Raw genomic sequence first — 25,406 nt, 5'->3', positions numbered from 1 at the left:
TGTCATCAGTCTGCGCCCGGCAGGAGGTGGAGCCGTTGCTCTGCACGGTTCGATGGAAGTCAGATCCCGGAGGAAGGAGCAAATGTCCTGCTCCCGAGCTCTCCTCAGCTTTCCCCTTCCCCTGTAACAGTAGAAGGCAGGCACTCAGCACTTCCCCAGCCCGAGAAAGAAACCCAATTCATTGCTAATCCTAAAAGTAGCAACAGAAGAGAGGAAAATGCCTGCAGGAGCTGCTGCTCAGGTAGGAGATTGCCCCCCAGCTTCCTGTCCTTTCTATATAAACACTAACAGCATGATGCAGAAATCTGGGCGCTGGGTTTTGTTTACTCTTTTTTTTTTCTTCTTATCATTGGAAACTTAAAAACAGCTCTAACCAGAGGACACGTTTCCAGTGTTAAAAAAAAGGTGCACTGGCCAGATGCAGTCTCTCTTGATTGGGGGTAATGCTTAATGCCTTCATTTACCATGTGAGGGCGCTGCGCAGTAGTCCTTTCTGGAAATGCATGTTTTCTATGTGCAAAACTTCCTCCTGCATATGGGCCAATACAGTACAGTGCGCTCCGGTGGACCGCACTGTTACCCCGCGATTGCACACGCGTTTTGGATGCGCTGGCTTTACCCCTTATTCAGTAAGGGGTAATAGCGCGTCCAACCCCCCCGAACCTAATAGCGCCCGCAACATGCAAATGCATGTTGATGGCCCTATTAGTTATTCCCGCGTGATACAGAAAGTAAAATGTGCTGCCAAGCCGCACATTTTACTTTCAGAAATTAGCGTCTACCCAAAGGTAGGTGCTAATTTCTCCGGGCACCAGGAAAGTGCACAGAAAAGCAGTAAAAACTGCTTTTCTGTGCACCCTTCGACTTAATATCATGACGAAATATCATGATGAAATAGGCCCGCGGCTCGCGGGCCTATTTCAAAAATTTTTTTTCTATTTTTTTTTCTATTTTTTTTTACTTTCGGGACCTCCGACTTAATATCATGACGATATTAAGTCGGAGGTCCCGAAAGTAAAAAAAAATAGAAAAAAAAAATTTTGAAATAGGCCCGCGGCTCGCGGGGCGAAAACCGGACGCTCAATTTTGCTGGCGTCCGGTTTCTGAACCCGTGGCTGTCAGCGGGCTCGAGAACCGACGCTGGCAAAATTGAGCGTAGGCTGTCAAACCCGCTGACAGCCGCCGCTCCTGTCAAAAAAGAGGCGCTAGGGACGCGCTAGTGTCCCTAGTGCCTCTTTTTACCGTCAGCCCTAATTAAAATTAATTAAAATACTGAATCGCACGCACAGGAGAGTGGCCCGCTCTCCCGCGTTTTTACTGTATCGGCCCGATAGTAAGTTTTGCACACACAAAATGCACATTGAAGTGGGAAGCAGCTGCACGATAGCCAGAAAAGTCAGTACTCATCCAGGTAAGGACATCAGCCGGTACTTTATTTATTTATTTATTTAAAATGTTTTATATACCGACAACCGTTTGCACATCGTGAATTATTTACACTCAGAAACCCCTCCTCCTGCCCTGCTGAGTCCCAGCACTGGGAGGTTTCCTGATGCAGAAGGTGCTGAGTGTCTCTGGTTTGTGTTTCAGGTCTCATTAACCTTTGAGGACATCGCTGTCTGTCTCTCCCAGGAGGAGTGGGAGTATTTAGAAGAATGGCAGAAGGAGCTTTACAAGGATGTGATGAAGGAGAATTATCAGACCCTCAGCTCACTGGGTAAGGAGGGACATTTTTTAAGAAACTCATATTTTTGGGAGGCGAGAACAGAATATTATTACATTCTTGAGTGAATGCCGGGTCTTCTGCTCCCTGAGTCTGCTGAAGCTGGGGTGGGTAATTATGCAGGGGCAGCATTCATTGCCCCCGGGGAGCACGGGGAGCCAGGGTCATTGCCCAGGGGTGACCCCTAGTGGCTGTATACAGGACCCACGACTGCAGAGTTACAGAAGTTGCCCTGGTGATGCTCACCCACAGCCCAGGACTATTGCTGCAATGAGCAGATTTGATGCTTTTGGAGGGATTTAAAATGGGGGAGAAATTCCCTGGTAGTTGGGATTGAAGGCTCACAGCGCCACATCCAACCCTGGTTCTAACAGAACTGAAAGTACAAAGGAGCAGGAGAAAAGTCTCAGGTCACAAAAAGAAAGCAAATTAAAGAATTTCTTAGTAATTGTAGTGAGGAAGAGGAGGGGATGGGGATAAATGAGGGAGGGGAGTATTTCTTAGTAATTGCAGTGAGGAAGAGGAGGGGATTGGGATAAATGAGGGAGGGGAGTATTTCTTAGGGAGAGGAGGGGATGGGGATAAATGAGGGAGGGGAGTATTTCTTAGTAATTCTAGTGAGGAAGAGGAGGGGATGGGGATAAATGAGGGAGGGGAGTATTTCTTAGTGATTGCAGTGAGGGAGAGGAGGGGATGGGGATAAATGACGGAGGGGAGTATTTCTTAGTAGTTCTAGTGAGGAGGAGTAAATGAAGAGATGAGTTTGTGATGCGGATGGTGAAGGACAGACAGACCCTCTCCTGACAGATGAATTTGGTGCGTGAGCTTTTCAGACCCCAGAGGTCCTTTCTTCAGGGGGTGCACGGAGTCTCTGGAGACCCTGACCCCTGTAGGATTGCTGTGGGGCGGAAAGGCCGAGATCTGCATTCAGGACCTGCTTAGTTCCTGTGGGAGCCCTGCTGTGTAATTGTACAGTTTCTGAGGAAGATACGGAGAATCTGCTGTATTCCCTGGTTTATGTTCCTTTCCCAGGCCTTCACTGCCCTCTCAGTAAAGAAATATTTCCCTGTACGTACCAGGATCAGTCCAGACTGCTGGGTTATGCCTCCCTTCCAGCAGATGGAGTCAGAGAAAACTGAAAAAGGCGCCACCTGTATACCCTGGTGTGCCACCTGCGATCCCTCAGTATTTCTCTGATTCCTGCAGAGTGAGAGAGCATAACCTGCGGTCCTGATCTTCTCTAAATTGGGAAGGGTTCCTCTGTCAGGTCTGATTTAAATTATATGGGGATCAACTTAAAAAAAAAAAAAAGAGCCCTAGCAAGCAAGGCAGGGCATTGCCCTAGAGCCTTTTCCCGGAGTACGTTTGGTCCACTGCCCGGTGAGTAGGAGGGGGAGGATTCATCGGTGGGCCGGTCACTCTTCCCCCCCCCCCCACCTCCAGAGACGCTGAATCCCTCGGAGATGTTTGTGGCAGAGGAGTTTTAATCCCTCTGCAGGCTCCAAAGTTCTGTATGTAAATGAGAGTGCTTATTAAAGTTAAAAAAAAAAAAAGAATATTTTCTCGGTGACAGAGATACAGAATATGGAAAAAAAAAAGGGGGGGTTTATTCATTGCCCCGCGTCTCCTTCTCTCACCTGGGCCTCCGGAAGTGGTGGCTGACCACCCGACCCCATTTCACGCCTGTTTGCAATGCCAAGTATCCCGGCTCTCTGCACCACGTGTGGGGAGCCGGGGTACCGGCTCTCGCGCGAAGGCCTCTGCTGCCGGTGCATTCCAGGGGGCGAGGGGCCTTCGCAGCGGCCGGTTTCGGGCAGGGGAGCAGCCCTGCCGCGTCAGAAGGCTCCCGGAACGGCTTCTTTTCCTCACAGGCAGAGGCTAGGCTCGCTCCCGATCTCAGGGGCGGCGGCCATCTTGCCTTCTTCTGATCAGGCGGCGGCCATCTTAAGTGAGCCCGATGGCGATGCAGATTCTATGGGGGAAGGAGAGGAGCTTCCCCCTTTGTCCCCACCGGCACTCAGCCCTCACCGACCCCGCGATTTGCTAACGGACACTGATTTACCTCCGTTGGGCACAACGGGAGGCCCTTTGAAGAGACCACATCCGTTTTCATCCCAGTTTGTTTTATTACTCCATAAGGCTTATATGGAAGCCGAAGTTGACTGGGAACAGGGGTCTCCTGTCCCAGCTAAGTGTTTTAAATCTTCCACAGGCCAGGAAGGCCTGGGATCGGGGGTGCCTTGCAGGGTCCCGGCTACTGGAACTCCTAATCAGGGCTCGGCTATGGATCCTATCTCTCAAGACCCCCACGCTCAGGATACGGGGGATGACGTGGGTAGTGCGGATCCAGTAGAGGGTGACGATCCGCAGATACTCCACTTGTTCCACAAGGAGGAACTAGACCCCTTAATTGCACAAGTCCTTCAGGAACTGGAGATCCCAGTTCCACAGGCAATCCCAGATTCTTCGCCAGGGGATTCAGTGTTGTCCGGGCTCCGCTGCAGGCATTTCCTTTCCATCCCAAACTTTTTCAGATTGTATCCCGGGAGTGGGATACTCCGGAAGCTACTTTGTGGGTCAGCCGAGCTATGGAAAAGCTTTACCCGCTTCCTCTTGATTCCTTGGAGCTCCTTAAGGTCCCCAAGTTGGATTCTGCGGTCACGGCCATTGCCAAACATACCACCATTCCTGTTACAGGTGGCACAGCACTTAAGGATCTCCAGGATCGGAAACTGGAAGTTTTGCTCAAGCGGATTTTTGACGTTTCAGTCTTGGGAGTGAGGGCAGCGGTTTGCAGCAGCATGATGCAGAGGGCTACCATCCGCTGGATACAGCAACTGCTCACGGCTCAGGATCTACCTCCGGAGGAACCTGAGCAAGCAAACCGCATAGAATCCGTGGTAGCATATACTGCGGATGCTTTGTATGATCTCCTCCGCACCTCGGCCCGCTCCATGGCTTCTGCAGTTTCGGCGAGACGACTCCTATGGCTGTGAAACTGGGCGGCAGACACCTCCTCTAAGGCGCAGCTCGGTTCCTTCCCTTTTCGAGGTAAGCTCTTATTCGGAGACGAATTGGAGCAACTTGTTCGCTTTTTGGGGGAGAACAAGGTCTTCAAGCTACCGGAGAACAAGTCCAGATCATTCCGTTCCACGGGCGCCTTCCGCGGACGTTTCCGTGGTCAGCGCCATTTTCGCCCCGGGAGGGGCTCTTCGTCAAGCGCTCCACGACAGCCGCCCGCAAGATCACAAGCGTGGATGCATTCCTTTCGTGGCAGACGGCCCCCACGCACTGGCGCATCTCATGCATTCACCAACAATAAGGCGTCCCAATGAGGGGACACTGGTCCATCCCTCAGTTCCGGAAGTCGGGGGACGACTCTTTCACTTTTGGGAGGAATGGGCCAAGATTACTTCCGACCAGTGGGTCCTCGACATTATAAATCACGGCTACGCTTTGGATTTTGCACGACCCCTGCGCGATCTGTCTCATTTCTCCCAGTGGGTCCCCAATGAAGCAGCAAGTGATTTTGCAAACGCTAGTTCGATTGCAGGCCCTGGGGGCCATTGTTCCGGTTCCCACAGCTGAACAACAGACCGGTCGCTACTCCATTTACTTCATCGTTCCCAAGAAGGAGGGCACTTTCCGCCCGATATTGGATTTGAAGCAAGTCAACAGAGCGTTACGGATCCCACGCTTACGGATGGAGACCTTGCGATCCGTCATTGCGGCTGTCCACAAAGGCAAATTTTTGGCTTCTTTAAATCTAACAGAGGCTTATCTTCACATCAGGATCCAGGAATTTCATCAGCGGTTCCTGCGGTTCATGATCATGCGGTCCCATTACCAGTTTTGTGCCTTGCCATTCAGTCTAGCGACGGCCCCGAGGGTCTTCACCAAGGTGATGGTGGTGGTAGCGGCGAGCCTTCGGAGGGAAGGCATATTGGTACACCCTTACTTGGACGACTGACTCATTCGGGCCAAATCACGGGTACTTTGCGAGGATGCAGTACGGTCAGTTTTGAACTGCCTGAGTTTCCTCGGCTGGGTTGTCAACCATCCCAACAGCAAGCTGGTACCATCCCAGAGGTTGGAGTTTCTGGGAGCCCGTTTCGACACCAAATTGGGCAAGGTTTTCCTACCACAGGTGAGGATGGAGCAGCTAATGTCTCAGGTTCGTCGCCTATTAGCTCTTCCCTCGCCGGTGGTGTGGGATTATTTGCAGGTTCTTGGGTATATGGCGTCCACTCTGGAGTTGGTTCCTTGGGCATTTGCTCATATGTGACCTTTGCAGGGGGCGCTACTTTCTCATTGGGATCCCAAATTGGAGGAGTTCCAGTTACCCTTACCGATCCTCGAACTGGCCAGATCCAGCCTGGATTGGTGGTTGTTACTGGTCTCTTACTCCAAGGCGTGGATTTGGAACTCCCTCAATGGATCATCGTAACGACGGATGCCAGCCTGATGGGTTGGGGAGCAGTCTGTCAGTCTTGGTCCACCAGGGTCTTTGGACATTGCCAAAGACTAAGTGGTCCATCAATCGTTTCTTTCTTCCCCTGATTCAACACCAGGCAGTTCGTATCCTGTCCGACAATGCGACAACAGTGGCTTACATCAATCGCCAAGGGGGCACCAGAAGTCGATTAGTAGCATCCGAAGCGAGCAGGTTGATGGATTGGGCGGAGCAACACCTGTCTCGCATAGCAGCATCACACATAACTGGAGTCGACAACATTCAAGCGGACTTCCTCAGCCACCAGCAGCTAGATCCCGGGGAATGGGAGCTGTCAAACGAGGCGCTACGGCTCATTATTCGATGGTGGGGGAGTCCACGATTGGACCTGATGGCAACTCGATTGAATGCGAAGGCAGCTCGCTTCTTCAGTCACAGAACAGAGCATGGGTCAGAAGGCGTGGACGCTCTGGTTCTTCCTTGGTCCGCACATGTTCTCCTCTACGTGTTTCCACCATGGCCACTGGTGGGAAAGATATTGCGTCGGATCGAATCCCACAGGGGACAGGTCATTCTGGTGGCACCGGAGTGGCCGAGGAGGCAGTGGTTTGCCCCTTATGTCTCGGTCATCTGCCTCACCTGCTTCAGCAGGGCCCAGTATTTTTCGACCAGGCCAATCGCTTTTGTCTAGTGGCTTGGCTTATGAGAGGCGGCAGTTGAGAAAGAAGGGATACTCGTAGGCGGTTATTACTACCCTTCTACACGCTCGTAAAACATCCACCTCGGTTACCTATGTGTGGGTATGGAAGGTGTTTGACTCTTGGTGCCGTGGGCTGAAGATGTCCCTGCGACAGTGTACTGTGTTTCATATTTTGGCCTTTTTGCAGGAGGGCCTGAAGAAAGGTTTGTCGTACAGTTCCCGCCGAGTGCAGATAGCAGCCTTGGGATGTTATCGTGGTAAGATTGATGGTATTTCCATCGCTCTACACTGGACATCGCCAGATTTTTGAAGGGGGTCAAACACGGCCTCCGGTGCGTGCTATCTGTCCATCTTGGAGCCTGAATTTGGTTCTTCATGGTCTGTGTGCTTCCCCTTTTGAACCTCTAAAGAGAGCTACGCTCAAGGATTTAACACTCAAGACGGTGTTTCTCGTGGCTATTTGCTCAGCTAGACGAATCTCAGAACTTCATGCGTTGTCTTGTAGGGAGCCTTTCCTACGTATTTCTGCCTTGGGAGTTTCTCTTCGCACCGTTCCTTCCTTTTTGCCAAAGGTAGTTTCAGCTTTTCATGTCAACCAGATGGTTGAATTACCAGCCTTCCCTAAGGACGATGGCAATGCTTCTCGAGAGAAGGAGCTTAAGCGGTTGGATGTTCGGAGAGTACTCTTGCAGTACTTGGAAGTTACCAATCCTTTTCGGTTCTCTGACCATCTCTTTGTCTTGTGGAGTGGTCCTAAGAAAGGGAGTAAGGCTTCTAAGTCTACGATCGCCTGCTGGTTGAAGGATGCGATTGCTTCCACTTACCTTTGTCATGGGCGTGCCATTCCGGAGGGACTTAAGGCCCATTCTCTACGATCTCAAGCGGCGTCTTGGGCAGAGAGTGAATGTGTCTCACCTCAAGAAATTTGCCGGGTGGCTACTTGGAAATCTTTGCACACATTTGCCAGGCATTACCGGTTGAATGTTCGGGATCCGAAGATGGACTCGTTTGGCAGCAGTGTGCTTCGAGCGGGACTCTCCAGATCCCACCCCCTTTAGGGCAGCTTGGGTACTTCCCAGGAGTCTGGACTGATTCTGGTACGTACAGGGAAAGGAAAATTAGTTCTTACCTGATAATTTTCATTCCTGTAGTACCAAGGATCAGTCCAGACGCCCGCCCAAAGGAGTAGGAGTCCCGCTTGTCTATTTGTCTGTTTCTGATGTTTCTTTTTTGTTCCAGATTTCTCAGAGCACTTGGACAGGTGCTATATCATTATGTCTTTTGGCACTTCAGACTGGTTTCCTTGTTTCCAAAGTTCATGTTTGACTTGATCTAATCACAGGTTGTTACCATATCTTAACGTCATTCTGCTTTGATATCGATTATACTGAGGGCTCGCAGGTGGCACACCAGGGTATATAGGTGGCGCCTTTTTCAGTTCTCTCTGACTCCATCTGCTGGAAGGGAGGCATAACCCAGCAGTCTGGACTGATCCTTGGTACTACAGGAACGAAAATTATCAGGTAAGAACTAATTTTCTTTTACTCTTGTATCCCCTGAGCCTCCCTCCTTCCACCTCTGTGCCGGGAGTCTTTTTCTATTGAAACTGCCCCATTCTGGTGCACTGGTGCAGCCCTCCAGGTATTTGAATGTCTCTATCAATGCATCTTTCCCTTCCGTACAATCCTTCTCCTGAAATTATCACTGAGTGACTGTGAGAAACCTAATGCAGTGCTCTTACCCCAGGAACAGGCTCCCCGACCATCACCCCTGAGATTATCTTCCGCATTGAACGAGGGGAAGAGCCGTACATCAGGGAGGAGCCGGGGTCAGAGGAAGGAGGAGCTGGGAAAAGCAGCTGCTCAGGTGAGTGCAGGAATAAGAGGGAGCGGGGTAAAACTGCTGAGCTGAGGAGTGGAAGGAGCAGCTGGGAAGTGAGGAGACCCCTCACAAGCTCCTCTGCAGATCTCTTTACTCTCTCACAGGGTTTCTGTGGCAGGCATTGCTTGTGTCTGAGTTATTTTCTCACAGTCACATCCTGTGATGCTGTACCAGCGGTCCCTGACTTACTAAGGGGTCAGAGGTCAGAGCAGTCTGGACTCCTGACCTTTTCTGTACAGGATAATTGTATTATTTACAGCAGAAGGGAAAACAGGCAGGAAAAGATTTGCTTAGCTTAGCTTTAGATCAAAAGGTGCAGCAATCACAAATAGTCTCCACGTAGGAGCTGCCTGTTCCTCTTCCCAGGGCCTCTCTGCTCCTCCCTGGGCCTGATCCTTTATTTTTCTCCCCAGGGAAACGCTCTGTGCCTTGGCTTCCCCTCCTGGGTGTCCCTTAAGGAGGATCGGGTTAGATAGCTGAAGCTCGTCCTTTAAGGTATTCTGAGGGGTTCTCCTATAACCCCTTCACTTGCCCTCCTCCTACCAGGGGCACCTCCCATCTCCGTTCCTATTTTCTTTCCTGCCCTGAACTCTGGCTTCTCCATTTCTTCTTCTTCTTTTTTTTTTCAATGTAATGTTTATTGAAATTGCACAGATTATAAGCGTTGTACAATAATATGCAAAAACTCCCAATAAGAGTACAGTTCTATACTCAATAGCAAATTTGTAAAATACATAATACTGCCGTACAACGTTAACTGGATATGAAATGCACATGTAACAGAAGAAAAGCTGCCTAATATCCACAGGTGGTGTAACATTTCAAATCGGGGCAGAGAATCATCAAAGATCACCAAACTGTAATTTTGGCTGGAACAAACTGAGCAATAACTGTATTAAATATATCATCATAACAAACAACTGAGTCAGTCTGATTTTGTGGGTCTCATACTATGGCGCTGTGGAGGTGGTGGTCCCCTCACTCGTAGGCCACTCCTCCCTTTTCCATGAAAGTGGTGACCAAATCTTCGCAAATTTGGGTAGGGGTCTATGTTTTTGGGCCGTAATCTTATACATCACACACATAGCATCCAGTTTTTGTATTAAGGAAGCCCTAGAAGGTACTGTTGGTTGTTTCCAGGAAGACGCCAGAAGACATCGTGCCCCCAAACAGAACTGATTAATGAGTGTACTTTCAAATCTAGAGCCATCGACGGGAGCATTCAGGAGACCCTGGTCTGGGGATAAAACTAGCTGACGTTTCAGCGTGCAATGGATAAGGTCCTGTACATCCAACCATAATCTCCGTACATGAGGACAGCCCCACCACAGGTGTAGGAAAGTACCACTTTGGCCACACCCTTTCCAACACAAGTCATTAGCACATAATTTAGCTTTATACAGCCTACTCGGGGTGAGGTGCCATCTGAATAGTATTTTATACCCATTCTCTGTGAGGGATGAGGAAACTGAACATTTCTTAGTATGGAGAAAGATGTGATCCCAATCCTCGTCAGAAAACAGTATCCCCAAGTCTCTCTCCCATGCAAGTACATATTTAGGCCTGCTGGGCAGTGAATTTTGTAACATGTTATAAATTTTTGATAAACCACCGGATATGCGACCTGCAAAATCACACCATCCTTCAAATTGAGTCTTGCCTTTGTTTAACTCTCCCTGTATGTTTTCCCATTTAATAAATTGTTGTAATTGTAAGTATGGGAACAAGGCAGTGGGAGGAAGCTTGTATACTTCCTGTATTCGTGCAAATGACATAATGGCATCTCTGTCTCTAAGTTTGCCCAGGGTCGTCACTCCTACGCTCTTCCACTCATGGAACAGCGCAGAGTCCCACCCCGGAGGGAAGGGCCTATAGTGAAATAAATATGTATTCAAAAAATAGCGTCTCGTACCCACTAAGAGGCTTCCACCGACCCCAAGATTGTAAAGTAGTTTGGAGGGGAAGAGAAATGCTTCCGTCAATTTTCCAAGATTGCCTAGGCTGCCATATAAGAGCTCTTAATGGACAGGACCCCAAAATGTCTTGCTCTAAGGCCACCCATCTAGGCCGCTTGCCTTGTTTGTGCCATGAAAGGATGGCTGCTAGTTGAGCCGCTGCATGATACCATTGGAGTTTTGGGACCCCCTAATCCTCCACGGAGTTTATGGCGAAAAAGAGTAGCCTGCGCTACCCTAGGAGGTCTCCGCTTCCATATAAATGCAAACAGGCGTTTTTGCCAATTTTTTAACATAGCCGAAGGTATCGGGATCGGCAGCGACTGGAATAAATAATTAAATTTAGGGAGTACTGGCATCTTGACTACCGCAACTCTCCCAGTCCAGGAAATCGGCAGCAAAGTCCAGTTATCCAGATCCTGAAAAATCTTAGACACGAGTGGTATGTAATTCAATTTAAACAAGTCAGCCAGATTGGGGCCAATTAGGATTCCTAGGTATTTAATTTTTGACCCCGCCCATTTCAAGGGGAATTGTTGCTGGAGATGCATAGTTTGTTCAGGAGGTAAAGAGATGTTCAAGACCTCTGACTTATCAAGATTTAGGCGAAAGCCAGACACCGAACTAAAGGCTTTCAATCTGTCTAGCACGCCTGCAAGCGATTTTTGAGGGTTGGTAAGTGTGAACAACACATCATCCGCGAATAGCGACATCTTATAATCGTCCATCCCTACTTGAATGCCCGAGATAGTCTGGTCACCCCTGATTGTCGTGGTTAGGGGCTCCAGGAACAGGGCGAACAACAGGGGAGAAAGTGGGCATCCCTGTCTAGTGCCCCGAGTGATCGGGAAGGGATTTGAATATGCCCCATTAACCTTCACTCTAGCCCTAGGATTATCGTATAGTTGATATAACCAGGTTAAGAATTTGGGGCCAAAATTCATCCTCTCCAGCGTGCGAAATAGAAATTGCCAATGGACCATATCAAATGCTTTTTCAGCATCTATAGCTAACAATATGGCCGGAGTATGGTCTTTTTTAACCTTCCATAGTAGATCTATTATTTTCCGTACATTGTCCGCCGCCTTTCGCCCTGGAATGAACCCTGCTTGGTCTGGATGTGTCAGCTTCGCCATCCGTGTAGCTAAGACCTTGGCTAGTAGTTTTAAGTCAATATTAATTAGAGATATAGGGCGGTACGACCCACACTCTAACGGGTCTCTGCCTGGTTTCGCCAGTATGGTAATGCCGGCTACGTTAGATTCAGCAGGCAGGGAGCCGCCTTCTTGCAATGCATTAAAGGTCTCAAGTAAATAGAGGGATACCTGATCCGTAAATGTTTTGTAAAACAGGCCAGTGTATCCGTCGAGGCCCGGGGCTTTGTTAAGTTTAAGGGCTTTGATTGCAAGTTGTAGCTCAGCTGGCGTTATGGACTCTTCAAAGTATTCAATGAAGCGGAGGGGCTGCCCTTCAACATCGGGCACCTTGAAAAACAATCCCTATCACAAAAACTCAAAAAAAGAGAAAAATCGCTGGGGAAAAAAGAAGATATTGACAACTGAAGGAAAATGAGAACCGCCCACCATGATGTCAGCACGCTCAGCGTTTCAGCCGGTAAACGATGCCGGTCCGCCAGGTGTCGCGCGCCGAAGGGGCGCGACAAAGGGGCTTTCCCCTTTGTGCTCCCCTTCGTGCTAACCTTTGTGCTCCTTTTAAACAATTGTATGTATGTTTTCGTTAATAATTTAACTTTTAGTAATGTTGTTTAGCTTCTTGCTTTATTTACAATTATTTTGTTACAGATATTTCAGTGTATTAGACTAAAGAATTTTATTTCCTGCTTATACTGTTTCATTGTAAACCGGTCTGATATGCATTTGATGCATGAAAATCGGTATATAAAAATTAAAAATAAATAAATAAATATTGCCGTTCCGCATCCGTTAACTGGGGTAAAGTGGTGTTGGCAAGATAAGCATCAATATCTGTTAAAGAGATATTAGTCTGCAGTGTACAATTCTCCATAAAATTGTTGAAATCTACCCTGAATCATCTCTGCAGAATCCAATATAGAACCGTCTACCGCTTTAATCTTAGTGATCTGATTTTGAGTTGCCAATTTTTTCAATTTACATGCCAACAGCCTACCGGTCTTGTTACCGCACTCAAAATGTTCTTGTCGGACGAGTTGCAACTTATGGGCAATAGCATGCGCTTGTAGGTCGTTCAAGGCAGTGCGGGCCCTCTGAAGCTGACCATAAACTTTGGAAGATAAGGATATCTTGTGTTGTTTTTCTAAGTCAGAGATACTGGACAATAACTCCGCCTCTTTCGCTTGTGTAAGTTTTTTTTGGTGCGAGGCCTGAGAAATAAATTTGCCCCGGAGAACTACTTTTAAACATTCCCATAAAAGAGGCTTCGGGTGGGAGTCGGGACTATTAAATTTTTGATATTCCCCTATGGCTAATCGAATGCTCTGGCAAAAGATGTCATTCTCCAGCAAAGAGTCATTCAATTCAAATATCATATCCCGGACTGTGAAATTTGTGTCTGTATGGACGGCCAAATCGCACCATGGTCAGACCAGGTTATGGGGCCTATACCCAAATCTCGAACCCGGAAGTTAAGTGTCTTGTCCAGTAGAAAATAATCAATGTGGGAATAGGATTGATGTGGGTGGGAATAAAAGGTGTAGTCCCACGTGTTGTTGTTCCTGTGTCGCCATACATCTATCACATCCCTATCCCTAATAAATGTTTTGAGGAGTTTACGGCCTTCAGCAGGCCTCCCCCAGATGAGTTGTCCAACCGCGGTTGAATAGTTAGGTTGAAATCACCCACAATAATTAAATGATTCTCCTCCACAGTATTAAGAATATTATCTAGCCTGTCCAGATAATCAGTGTGAGACGCATTAGGAGCGTAGACATTTAAAATAGTATAGATTTCTTTATCAACGGCTATCAGAATTAACAGGAACCGCCCCATGGGATCAGCTATATGTTGGATTACAGTGCCCTGGAAGTCCTTACGTATTAAAATACTGACACCAGTATATTTCCCTTCCGCAGTGGCTGCGGCATGAAATTGATGGGGGTAAAGTGGCCACTGAAGCAAATGAACATATTTCTGCTGCAGATGTGTTTCCTGTAAAAGCAGGATATCTGCCTGTGATTTCTGCGCTTCCTGCTTAAGATGTTGCCTTTTTTGAGGACTATTGATGCCCTTCACGTTTAAGGACCATAATTTAATGGCCATCATAATGAAATGCTAAACAAGTTCCCTCGTGCGCTCCACCCCCTTAACAGGAATCTCCCTCTGTACACGTCAGCAGTCACAAAATGGCTCCCTCTGTATGCAATACTCCTAACAGAGTAGACAGACCCAGCAGTATAGCATGTAATAGATCCACGACTGTGTATAAGTTTCTGTGCATTTCTACCGTAATTAATTTTTTGAAATCCTCCCCACTTCTGCCTCGTTGCCTCACTGGACTGTACTAGCGACATTCCGTGACGGCTGTGGGGGTAGGAATCGTTCACGGAGCCCGCTCCCCCCCCCATCCCGAGCCCACCCCGCCGACCCCCCAGATCACAATGTATATAAACCCCATTTGAAACCATAACTTGAGATAAGATTACAGTTATAACCATCAGTACTGTTATTCTTGAACCAGAGTCCATCAAATAAGAATATCACCTATCTTGCACTTAAAAGAGTCAGCCTTTCCCTTTATCCTGGTCAGAGGAACTGTCCCCAGAGTTTCGGCGGAGCCTCTTCCCTCCATTGCGGACTCTCTGCCAGCGTGGGGTCTCCATAGATGTAGTAGAGGACTGGCCTCTGGTAGTAGTAGAAGTATTCACTTGATGGCCCGCTGATTTTAAGATGGCTGCAGCCTCCATTAAGTTCTTGGCTGCAGTAGTCTTGCCATCAATAGTGATTGCAGTGCCGAAGGGAAATAACCAGCGGTATCTTATGTTCTCTTTTCGAAGTAGTGCTGTGATTTCCTTAAAGTCCATCCGTTTCTTCAGCGTCAGCGGGGAAAGGTCCGTGTAAATCTGTATTTGGTGAGATTCCCAGTCCCACGCCGCTTTCTTCCTTGCGATCTGATAAATTTGATCTTTCACCGGGAATCTGGTAAAACAGACTATGATGTCTCGCGGCCTCCCGGGGGTTCTGGGTCCCAAATTCCTATGTGCACGTTCCAACTCCACCTGCACAACAGAGTCCTGACTGGCAGCGGTAGCGGAGTTCTGTTGCAGGAGGAAAGCGCAGAACCTCTGGATCGTTGTCTCACAATCAGCATACATTTCGGTTTCTGGTATGCCCCTGAATCTCAAATTGTTGCGCCTGCTCCTGTTTTCCAAATCTTCCAATTTGGCTAGCAGGGAGTCCGAGTCCTGTGTAACTCTGTGCACTGAGTTGTTTAAACTGTCTATTTCCTCAGATTGGGCATCCAAGCGCATATCACAATCATCCACACGCCTCCCGATATCTGCCATGTCTTCCTTTAGCTGTTGGATTGTAGCTAGAAGTTCCTTTTTGTTATCTTTCATTTCTTTACGTATGTCCCCAAACCAACGGCGAAAATCATCTCTCGTGGGGATGTCAGGAACTGCCATCGGCGTTCCCCTCGCTTCGCTCTCCCCCTCGGGCTCCAACTCACTCGAGGTCGAGGCTTCAAATGTGCTCTCAGGCCCCTCTTCCAAGTCGGGGAGTTTAGAGAACGCAAAGTGCTTAAGATCTGGTCCTTTTTTTTCGCTGTGCCATGGCACTGGTTTCCGCTTGCGATTTCGGGAGGTTTACAGGCTGTATCTTTAATTTTCGTGGGGTTGTCGGCGGAATTCGGCCCGGGCTGCACGGGAGCTCTAGGTCAGGCGGCCATCTTGCTCCGCGGCGAGAGCGCCCCCCTGATAGTTGGTTTCTGTTTTGACTGTGTTACTGACTTTGCTGGTTTAAGACACACTGAGTTAATAAGTGTCGGAGCAGAGGGTTGACTGATATATTAAAGTTGAAGGCATTACTGGAGTTTGAGTTCACTGTCATTAAGACTCCACTGATCTCATCTGCATGTGCAGATTGGCCATGCAGCCATGGCAATTACAGGAGGGAATGGGAGGGGGGGAGGGATAGGGAGGGAAATTGGAGTGTGAGAGAGCAATTTATAAAGGTCAAGGTGGGTAATTATAACTGTGAATATACAGTTACTATACGACTTCAGCAGGCTCATAGGAATGTAAAAGCACAAGTGGCAGAGAAGCGTTTTAATAATCCTGCAGGTAGTACTCCGTGCATATGGTACCAAGGCACATTAATTAGCCAAGCTATCTTTAAATGAAAACATGATGGCATTACAATTTTTTTCTCTTCATGTCAAGGGGCTGCAAACTCCCCGTAAGAGGCATCTCCTCAGGCAAGATATATTGGAACAAGGGGCAATGATGATCTGCCTGCAGGAAACCCACCTAAAAAAACGCTCTGAACATTTACTTAACTGGACAATGTTTGCTCATAAATTCTTCTCCGCTGCCAGCCAAGCGTCCAAGTACACAGGTGTCTGCACACTGTTCAGACAAGGACAGGATTATATAATCCGCAGACAAGTTGGAGATAATCTGGGGAGATATTTACTGGTCTGCTTTGACTATCAGGGAACTACTTACACATTATCGAATGTATACACTCCCAATATTAATCAGAAAGAATTTTACCAGCAGATAGATAACCTATTAGATAAAGAAGGGGAAGGTATGGTTATAATTGTGGGAGATTTCAACTTAACCATAGACCCCAGAGTAGACAACTCTAAAGGAGTGCACGAGGGTTCAGGACCGCATCGGAAGTGTTTAAAATCTGTGATGTCCAAATGGAATCTTGTAGATGGGTGGAGACGGTTGAATCCACTAACCGGAAATTACACCTTCTTCTCTACTCCCCATCGAACATATTCCCGCATAGACTATTATCTGATAGACAGGACATTGATGGCCAGGCACAGACATTAATCCAATCACATGGTCTGACCACGCATCTATAACGATAAAAATCAAGACAAATCCTGATGGTACAGGGTTTAGATCTTGGAAACTCAACGACTCATTATTGAATGATGCTGCCTTCTGCCAACAAGTAAGCAATGATATCCAGGAGTACCTAAGTTTAAATGATGGTGAACCTGCCTTACTGTGGGACTGTTTAAAAGCTGTGTTGAGGGGTAAATTCATATCTTGAGGTACATATGTTAAACGCTCCCAGCAAAAAGATAAACAAAAAATAATGGGGGAGATAACCCAATTAACGCACGAGCACAAAAGAACGTTATCTGCACGCGCTTACAGCCAACTGCAGAAAGCAAGAGAGGACCTGAGAGTAATAACGGAAAATGAAATGGCGGCCCAACTATTCTTACTGAATGTAGAAAAGTATGAATGGGGCAACCGCTCGGGGAAAATATTAGCTAGATTCTTGAAACGTAAGCAAACGCAGAATCAGATCTTATCGATCAGAAATATTAACATCACCCCCAGCAATTCGCAGTAGATTTCAGGAATTTTACGGTACTTTATATGAAGCACCTCCTCATATATCACCAGACCAAATACGGGGATATTTAGACGCTATTACCCTTCCCTCCCTCGCTGAGGAAGAGAGGGACATCCTAGACAGGGAAATATCAATTGTAGAAATTCAGCAGGCAATAGGGGACCTCAAGGCGAATAAAGCGTCAGGTCTTGATGGATTTACTCCCCTATTCTATAAAAAATGTTCTACCTCTCTCTTGGAACCCTTGAGAGCGTTTAATTCAATGAGGGATGGCAAGCCATTGTGGACAGGATCTAATGTGGCAGGGATAACGATCTTGGGAAAACCTAGGAGAGATCTTTCTCTCTGCGGATCCTATAGGCCCATATCCCTTATAAATATTGACCTTAAACCACTTGCTAAAATAATGGCGAACAGAATGAACAGGGTCATGACTAAACTCGTCCACACCCGACCAGGCAGGGTTTATCCCAGGCCAGGATGGCAGCGGACAATATTCGCAAAATAATTGACTTGATGTGGTGGGCCCAAAAAGAATCCATGCCATTGGTTTTGCTGTCAGTGGATGCAGAGAAGGCCTTTGACATGGTGCACTGGCCTTTTCTGTTGCAAACATTAAAGGCCATGAATTTTGGGGACAAATTCTTAACCTGGCTCCATCAGCCCTATACTATGCACTCAGCAAAGGTAAAGGTCAACGGGGTGTACTGAGAGGCCTTTCATATCCAGAGGGGGACGAGACAGGACTGCCCCTTGTCGCCTCTATTATTTGCCTTGTTTTTGGAGCCTATGGCCATTAGAGTGCGCAATAATAGCATGGTCACGGGAGTTGCAATAGATGAAAGTGTTTTATAAGATGTCTATGTTCACCTTGACTGAGCCAGCAACTTCCTTGAAGGGGGCTCTTGAAGAATTATGCAACTTTTGGTGCGGTATCAGGTTTTAAACTCAACATAGAAAAATCTGAATTATTGAATGTTACACTGCCTGCCCCAGAGCTTGTGGCCTTGCAAACCCAATTTCAGTTTCGATGGGCTCCCACCAAAATTAAATACTTAGGGGTATACATTAGCAAAGACCTGGCAGAACTTTATCAACTTGACTACCCGCCCCTTATACATAAAATATTCCAAGACCTGGACAGATGGTCCGAGCTCTACCTTTCGTGGTTCGGTAGAATTACATCAGTAAAAATGAATCTTTTGCCACGCCTAGGCTATTTATTTCAGGCACTACCTATTTCTCTACCAAACGCGCCATGCTTACCAGATGGCAGAGACGTATCTTTTCCTACATATGGAAAAGATGACAACCGAGGGTGTCCAGAATGGTCATGTATCGCCCAAAGGAGAGAGGTGGAATAAGCGTCCCCAACTTAAAATGGTACTACGCAGCGGCTCAAATCAGAGCCATCTTTGATTGGAATAGAAAAGGGGAACAGAAACAGTGGGCGACCATTGAGCAAGCTTTATTGGGTAAGATCCCCCTCAATTCTGTAATATGGCAACCCAAGAATACGCTTCCTCCTGTGTGCCAGATTTCGGCCTCAACTCAACTTTCTTGGTATGGGAACAATGGCATAAACAATTGACTGGAGCCAGGAGACATTACTATAGCTCTCGCATCCAGACTAATAGCCTATTTCCAGCGGGCACATCTTCCAGATCCTTCCAACAGTGGCAAATGAAGGGTAGAAGCTGTTTTGGACAGTTGTGGGATGCTGGCAGTCTTATCTCCTTTCCCACCCTGCAAGCCAAATATGATCTATCCGGCCTAGACACACATCCCTCCTTACAAATCCGCCATATTTTTTTTCAGACCGAGCGGGTGGGGCGGGAATTGGCCCTGGGAAAAACGCAATTTGAGGCCTGGTGTGATCAGGCTGATACCTTGAGGAAAGCTATTTCCCAGGTCTATAATTATCTTAACAAAGACCCACAGCAAAAAACAGCCTTATTATGAGGGCTTGGGAGAGAGATCGGGGACCTTCCTTGACGGAGGACTCATGGGATCAAAGTTTTCCTCATTCCAAACGAGGACCCCCCCCCCTAGTCCCAGGTAGCTGAAAACAGATACAAGATTTTACTGCGATGGTACTGCACGCCAGCTAAAATACACAGATTTAATTCTACCTATAATGCCAAGTGTTGGAAGGGGTGTGGAATGCAGGGAACGTTCTTTCACAGGTGGTGGTCATGCCCCTTTATACAGAAATTTTGGGCGTTGATTGCTCAAGTTATAAGGGACCTATTAAAGACAGAGGTAACTCTAACTCCAGAGCAAACACTACTAATCTTGCCTTATGATGTCCCGGTGGCTCAGGGAAAACTCATCTCTTTTATCATAGCAGCAGCAAAGTGTGAAATAGCCTCAGAATGGAAAAGGGCTGGCCATCTTTCAATGGGAAAGGTTTCTTCTCGGTTAAGTAAGTTAAATCATCTGCATGAGAAGATGAGATGTACACAGCCCTGGGATGTGATTCAGAGCCAGGAGATATGGCAACCATTCAGGGACTGGCAGGAGAAGAAGAGCAGAGTTGAACAAGATGACTAACAGCACCACTGGATTGACCTCAGGAGCATCTTATCTTTTGATGAACTGATACTGCTTTAGAACCGATAGTACGGCTCTGGGCTTGGGTTTTGGTTGTTTTTACTCTCACACTTCACAGGGGGAGGGACGGGATGGGGGACGTATACCACTGCAGTTAACTTTTGTAAACCAATGAATGACAAAGCATTGTTGTGTAAAACAGTTATATGCAATGTTTTATACATGATCACTTCAATAAAAATATAAAGAAAAAGAAAAAAAGAAAGAAACGACATGTTTTAGCAGAGTTTTGGATATGTGTAGAGAATGAGAGAGGCGTCGAACAGACTCCAAGGTTACAAGCTGATGGGACAGGGATGATGACCATGTTATCCACAGAAACAGCGAAAGGAGCAAGAGGGGAGGTGGGCTTTGGGGGAAAGATAAGGAGCTCCGTCTTGGCCATGTTGAGTTTAAGGTGGTGGCGGGACATCCAGGCAGCAATGTCAAACAGGCAGGCTGAGATCCGGGATTGGATTTCTGGTGTCATAGGTAGACCTGGGAGTCATCAGCATTAAAATGGTATTGAAAGCCATGAGAGGAAATCAAAGCACCAAGGGAATAAGTATATAGGGAGAAGAGAAGAGGGCCCAGGACAGAGTCCTGAGCCCCACCAAGTGATAGTGAAATGGCAGTAGAGGAGGAACCACCAGAGCAAATGCTAAATCTGCGATGGGAGAGGTAAGAAGAGAACCAAGACAGGACAGAGTCCTGAAATACAAGCGAGAACAGAGTTTCAAGGAGTAGGTGGTGATCAGCAGTGTCAAAAGCAGCAGACGGATATGGAGGATAAGGACAGAATAAAGACATTTGGCTTTAGCCATTAATAAGTCATTGGAAACTTTGGCAAGGGCTGTTTCAGTTGAATGTAGAGGATGAAAACCAGACTGGAATGGATCAAGTATGGTTTGAAATGTAAGAAAGTCAAGACAGCGGCGGTGAACAGCTCGTTCAATGAGTTTGAAGGGAGAAGGGAGGATAGTTGGCAGAACAAGAGGGATCCAGTGAAGGTTTTCTAAGGAGTGGTAGGATTACAGCAGGATCAGTGGCAGGGGAGAGTGATAGATTGAGGATGTGACAGATGGAAGGGATGAGACAGGACAGGAGGGATCCAGTGAGGGTTTTTAAGGAGTGGTAGGATTACAGCAGGATCAGTGGCAGGGGAGAGTGATAGATTGAGGATGTGATAGATGGAAGGGATGAGACAGGACAGGAGGGATCCAGTGAGGGTTTTAAGGAGTGGTAGGATTACAGCAGGATCAGTGGCAGGGGAGAGTGATTGATAGATGAGGAAGTGACAGATGGAAGGGATGAGACAGGACAGGAGGGATCCAGTGAGGGTTTTTTAAGGAGTGGTAGGATTACAGCAGGATCAGTGGCAGGGGAGAGTGACAGATGGAAGGGATGAGACAGGACAGGAGGGATCCAGTGAGGGTTTTAAGGAGTGGTAGGATTACAGCAGGATCAGTGGCAGGGGAGAGTGATAGATTGAGGATGTGACAGATGGAAGGGATGAGACAGGACAGGAGGGATCCAGTGAGGGTTTTTAAAGGAGTGGTAGGATTACAGCAGGATCAGTGGCAGGGGAGAGTGACAGATGGAAGGGATGAGACAGGACAGGAGGGATCCAGTGAGGGTTTTAAGGAGTGGTAGGATTACAGCAGGATCAGTGGCAGGGGAGAGTGATAGATTGAGGATGTGACAGATGGAAGGGATGAGACAGGACAGGAGGGATCCAGTGAGGGTTTTTTAAGGAGTGGTAGGATTACAGCAGGATCAGTGGCAGGGGAGAGTGACAGATGGAAGGGATGAGACAGGACAGGAGGGATCCAGTGAGGGTTTTAAGGAGTGGTAGGATTACAGAATGTTTGAAGGCAGCAGGAACATCGGTCAGAGCAGAGCAGCGCCAAGAGGAAATGGAGTCGTGTGAGGGCTGCAGTGAGGTGCACGAAAGAGAGAGACCCGCAGAGCCCGTCGGTCAGAGCTCAATGTGCAGTACAGAGTGGCTCTGACAGACGTGCATGCAAAGTGAGAGAGGGTGGAGGGGAAGAGGATAGTAAGAGGAAAGTAAGAAAGGAGGAACATTGGGAGAATGAGAAATGAGGAGGAGTAGTGGGAAAGTGAGAGGGGGAGGGGATTGGGGAGATGGGGCAGCAGAAGACTAAGAAGAGAGGGGAGCCGGAGGAGGGAGCATTGGGTGCAAGGGGAGTGCAAAGGGAGAGAGGGTGGAGAGGGAAGAGTACACATCCTGACACCTCCACAGACAACGCTTAGCTGGCATTTGGAATAAACATCTCGCCCATTTTAACGGGCTTAACGGCTTGTGTAAATATAATTTGTTAGTTTACAAAGTGGTTTTTGTTATGTGTGAGTTACATAAAACAACATGCTGAGAGACTTTATACACCTGACTGTGTTGAGATGTTCAGTCCTCAGCTTTATCCTCCTCTGAGAACCAGTGATGTGCTCTGATTCATCCCAGAATGCTACAGAAAAGAGGTTACACCCCTGATCCCTCTGAGCAATGTTAATGTTGAGAAAACCCTGACTGTTATCTGATCAAGTTTTCCTCAGATCAAATAATGTCGATCCTTTATTTTCTTATCCAGAGCTTGATGAGACCAAGAGCAGACATGAGGAGACGCATCCTGAGGAACCCACTAAACATCTGGCAGTGACTAAGATTGTATTGGAGAAAGATGGAGCGGATATCTGCCCCTGCTGTGACTGGGAGGAAAACTGCTGGAATCAGTGCAAGCCGGAGGAAAGGCTGAGAGACCCGGCAGGAGACTCCACTGAGAATGTGACTCCCTGTGAGCAAAGCACACAACACCTGAGAGAACAGGCTGGGATGAGACTCTATTCAGGCAGTGAATGTGCAAGTAAAGTAATAAAAGTTCACCAGAAGATTCATACCAGAGAGAAATTATTTCCATGTAGAGAATGTAATAAAAGCTTCATTTATCCATCACAACTGAAAATACACCAGAAGCTCCATGCAGGAGAAAAGCAATTTCTATATGCTGACTATCCTAAAATCTTCACTTGGAAATCAAAAATGAAAATACATGAAAGGATCCACACAGGAGAGAAACCATTTGCATGCACTGAGTGTGAAAAAAGCTTCCGTTCAAAACCTGAAATGAAAATGCATGAAATCATGCACACAGCAAAGAAACAATTTCCATGCTCTGAGTGTGATAAAATTAGCCAATCATACTTGAAAATACATGAAATTATTCGTACAGGAGAGAAACCATTTGGTTGTACTGAGTGTGATAAAAGCTTCAGTAGAAAAACAAGACTGAAAATGCATCAAAGGATCCATACTGGAGAGAGACCATTTACATGCACTCAGTGTGATAAAAGCTTCAGTTGGAAAACTGAACTGAAAAAGCATGAAAAGATCCATACAGTAGAAAAACCATTTAAATGCACTGAGTGTGTTAAAAGTTTCAGTTGGAAATATAAACTGAAAATGCATAAAAAGATACACAGCAGAGAAAATCCATTTATATGCAACGAGCATGATACAAGCTTCAGATGTAAATTAGAGCTGAATATCCATGAAAGGAGTCACACCGAAGAGAAACAATTTACATGCAATGATTGTGAAAAAAGCTTCAAGTATAAATCAGAGCTGAAAAGCCATGAAAGGATCCACACAGGTGAGAAACCATTTGCATGCAGTAAGTGTGATAAAAGCTTCAGGTGTAAATTACAACTGAAAAGGCATGAAGTGAGCCACACAGGAGAAAAACCATTTACATGTAGTGAATGTGATAAAAGCTTTATTTGGAAATCTGAACTGAAAAGGCATGAAATGAGTCACACAGGAACAAAACCATGTTCATGCACTGAGTGTGATAAAAGCTTCAGGAGTAAATCACTGCTGAAAATCCACGAAAGGATCCACACAGGAGAGAAACCATTTATTTGCATTGTGTGTGTTAAAAGCTTCAGGTGTAAATCACAACTGAAAAGCCATGAAATTATCCACTCTGGCGAGAAATCATTTTCATGCACTGAATGTGATAAAAGCTTCAGAAGGAAATCAGACCTGAAAAAACATGAAAGGATCCACACTGGAGAAAAACCATTTGCGTGCACTGAGTGTAATAAAAGCTTTCTTAGCATATCACAACTGAAAAGCCATGAAAGGATTCACAAAATAGAAAAATCATTTTCATGCAGCGAATGTGATAAAAACTTCAGTAGGAATTCAGAACTGAAAATGCATGAAATGATGCACAGAGGAAGACAACTATTTAAATGCACCAACTGTGATAAAAGCTTTAGTAAGAAATCAGACCTGAAAAATCATGAAATGATCCACACAGAAGAGAAACCATTTTCCTGCAGTCAGTGTATTAAAAGCTTCAGTTGGAAATCAAACCTGAAAAAGCATGAAGTAATCCACAAAGCGGAGAAACCATTTATATGCAATGAGTGTGATAAAAGCTTCAGTAGGAAATTAGGCCTGAAAAGACATGAAAGAATGCATACAGGAGAGAAACTATTTCCATGCACTGTGATAAAAGTTTCTGTTGGAAATCAATTCTAAAAAGGCATGAAAGAATCCACACTGGAGAGAAACCAGAAATATTACCGTCCAGCGAGGAATATTCCAAGGTGATTTCCTGTAACTCCTTTTTGTTTGGCATTAAACCTACTGAGTGCTCTCATTATCTCCCTGGGTTATGAAATGGCACGCCAGGGCCTTCGTTTTCGCTGTTCGCGGCATGCCAGTGTGTTTATTCTGCGTACTTGTGATACGCTGTTCATGTTCACATGTTGTTATAATGCTCTTTATTGCTTCTTCTGGTTGGTGACATGTTACATTTTCTCATGACAATAAAAATGATTAAATACAAAAAAAAAAAACAATCGTCTCAGACGTGGACACGCAATAGCAGGTGGATTTAGTGGATATAATCATCCTTAGCCATTCACAACAACAACTACAAATATATTTTAACAGTGATAGACATCCTGTTGAAATATGCGTGGGCTGTGAATTTAAAAACAAAGAATGTCTGTGAGGTGGCGAGCGCATTTAAAAAGATATTTAGCCTCAGAAGTAAACTGAAAAAGATACCGATTGACAGGGGCAAAGAGTTTTTAAACAGCTCACTGAAAAAATTGTTAAAAAGCAAAGGGGTGTATCATTTTGTGACCAACAGTGATGTGAAAGCGGCCATGGTGGAGAGGTTTAACAGAACTTTAAAGACTAAAAGGTGGAGATACTTTACGGCAGTGGTTCTCAACCGGTGTGACGCCAAGCACACGCAGGTGTGACGCCACACTTCCCGGTCCCCCACTGACCCAGCTGCTCCCCCTGCCCCAGCGAAATAGGAATTCATCCTCCGCGCAAGCTTAAAACGCTGAGAGCCCGGGCGGTACGCAGCAGGACAGCTGAAGTCAGCGGCACCAGCATGGTCTCTTCTTCCCGCCCCCCCCCTCCCCCCCTGCGGCCTGGAAGAGGAAGTGGTATGCAGCGGCTGTGCGCGTGGGAAGAAGAGACTGTGCTGGTGCGTGCAGCATTGGCCCGAAGAAGAGC

General features: G+C 46.7%; 1 protein-coding gene across 1 annotated transcript; it reads left to right on the top strand.

Moving 5' to 3' along the window:
- The first annotated feature begins 10 nt into the window (after nucleotides 1-10).
- Nucleotides 11-24,700, top strand: LOC115083619 (oocyte zinc finger protein XlCOF6-like). Its single transcript, XM_029587541.1, has 4 exons — nucleotides 11-241; nucleotides 1,591-1,717; nucleotides 8,623-8,742; nucleotides 22,456-24,700. The coding sequence occupies exons 1-4, from the start codon at nucleotides 218-220 to the stop codon at nucleotides 24,408-24,410; spliced, it is 2,226 nt and encodes a 741-aa protein (XP_029443401.1). The 5' UTR covers nucleotides 11-217; the 3' UTR covers nucleotides 24,411-24,700.
- The last annotated feature ends 706 nt before the right edge of the window (nucleotides 24,701-25,406 follow it).

This window comes from Rhinatrema bivittatum, chromosome 2 (genome assembly GCF_901001135.1).
Source record: "Rhinatrema bivittatum chromosome 2, aRhiBiv1.1, whole genome shotgun sequence".
Taxonomy (NCBI): Eukaryota; Metazoa; Chordata; class Amphibia; order Gymnophiona; family Rhinatrematidae; genus Rhinatrema; species Rhinatrema bivittatum.
The sequence above is the reverse complement of the archived record's forward strand: the minus strand, read 5'-3'. Positions and strand labels throughout refer to the sequence as shown.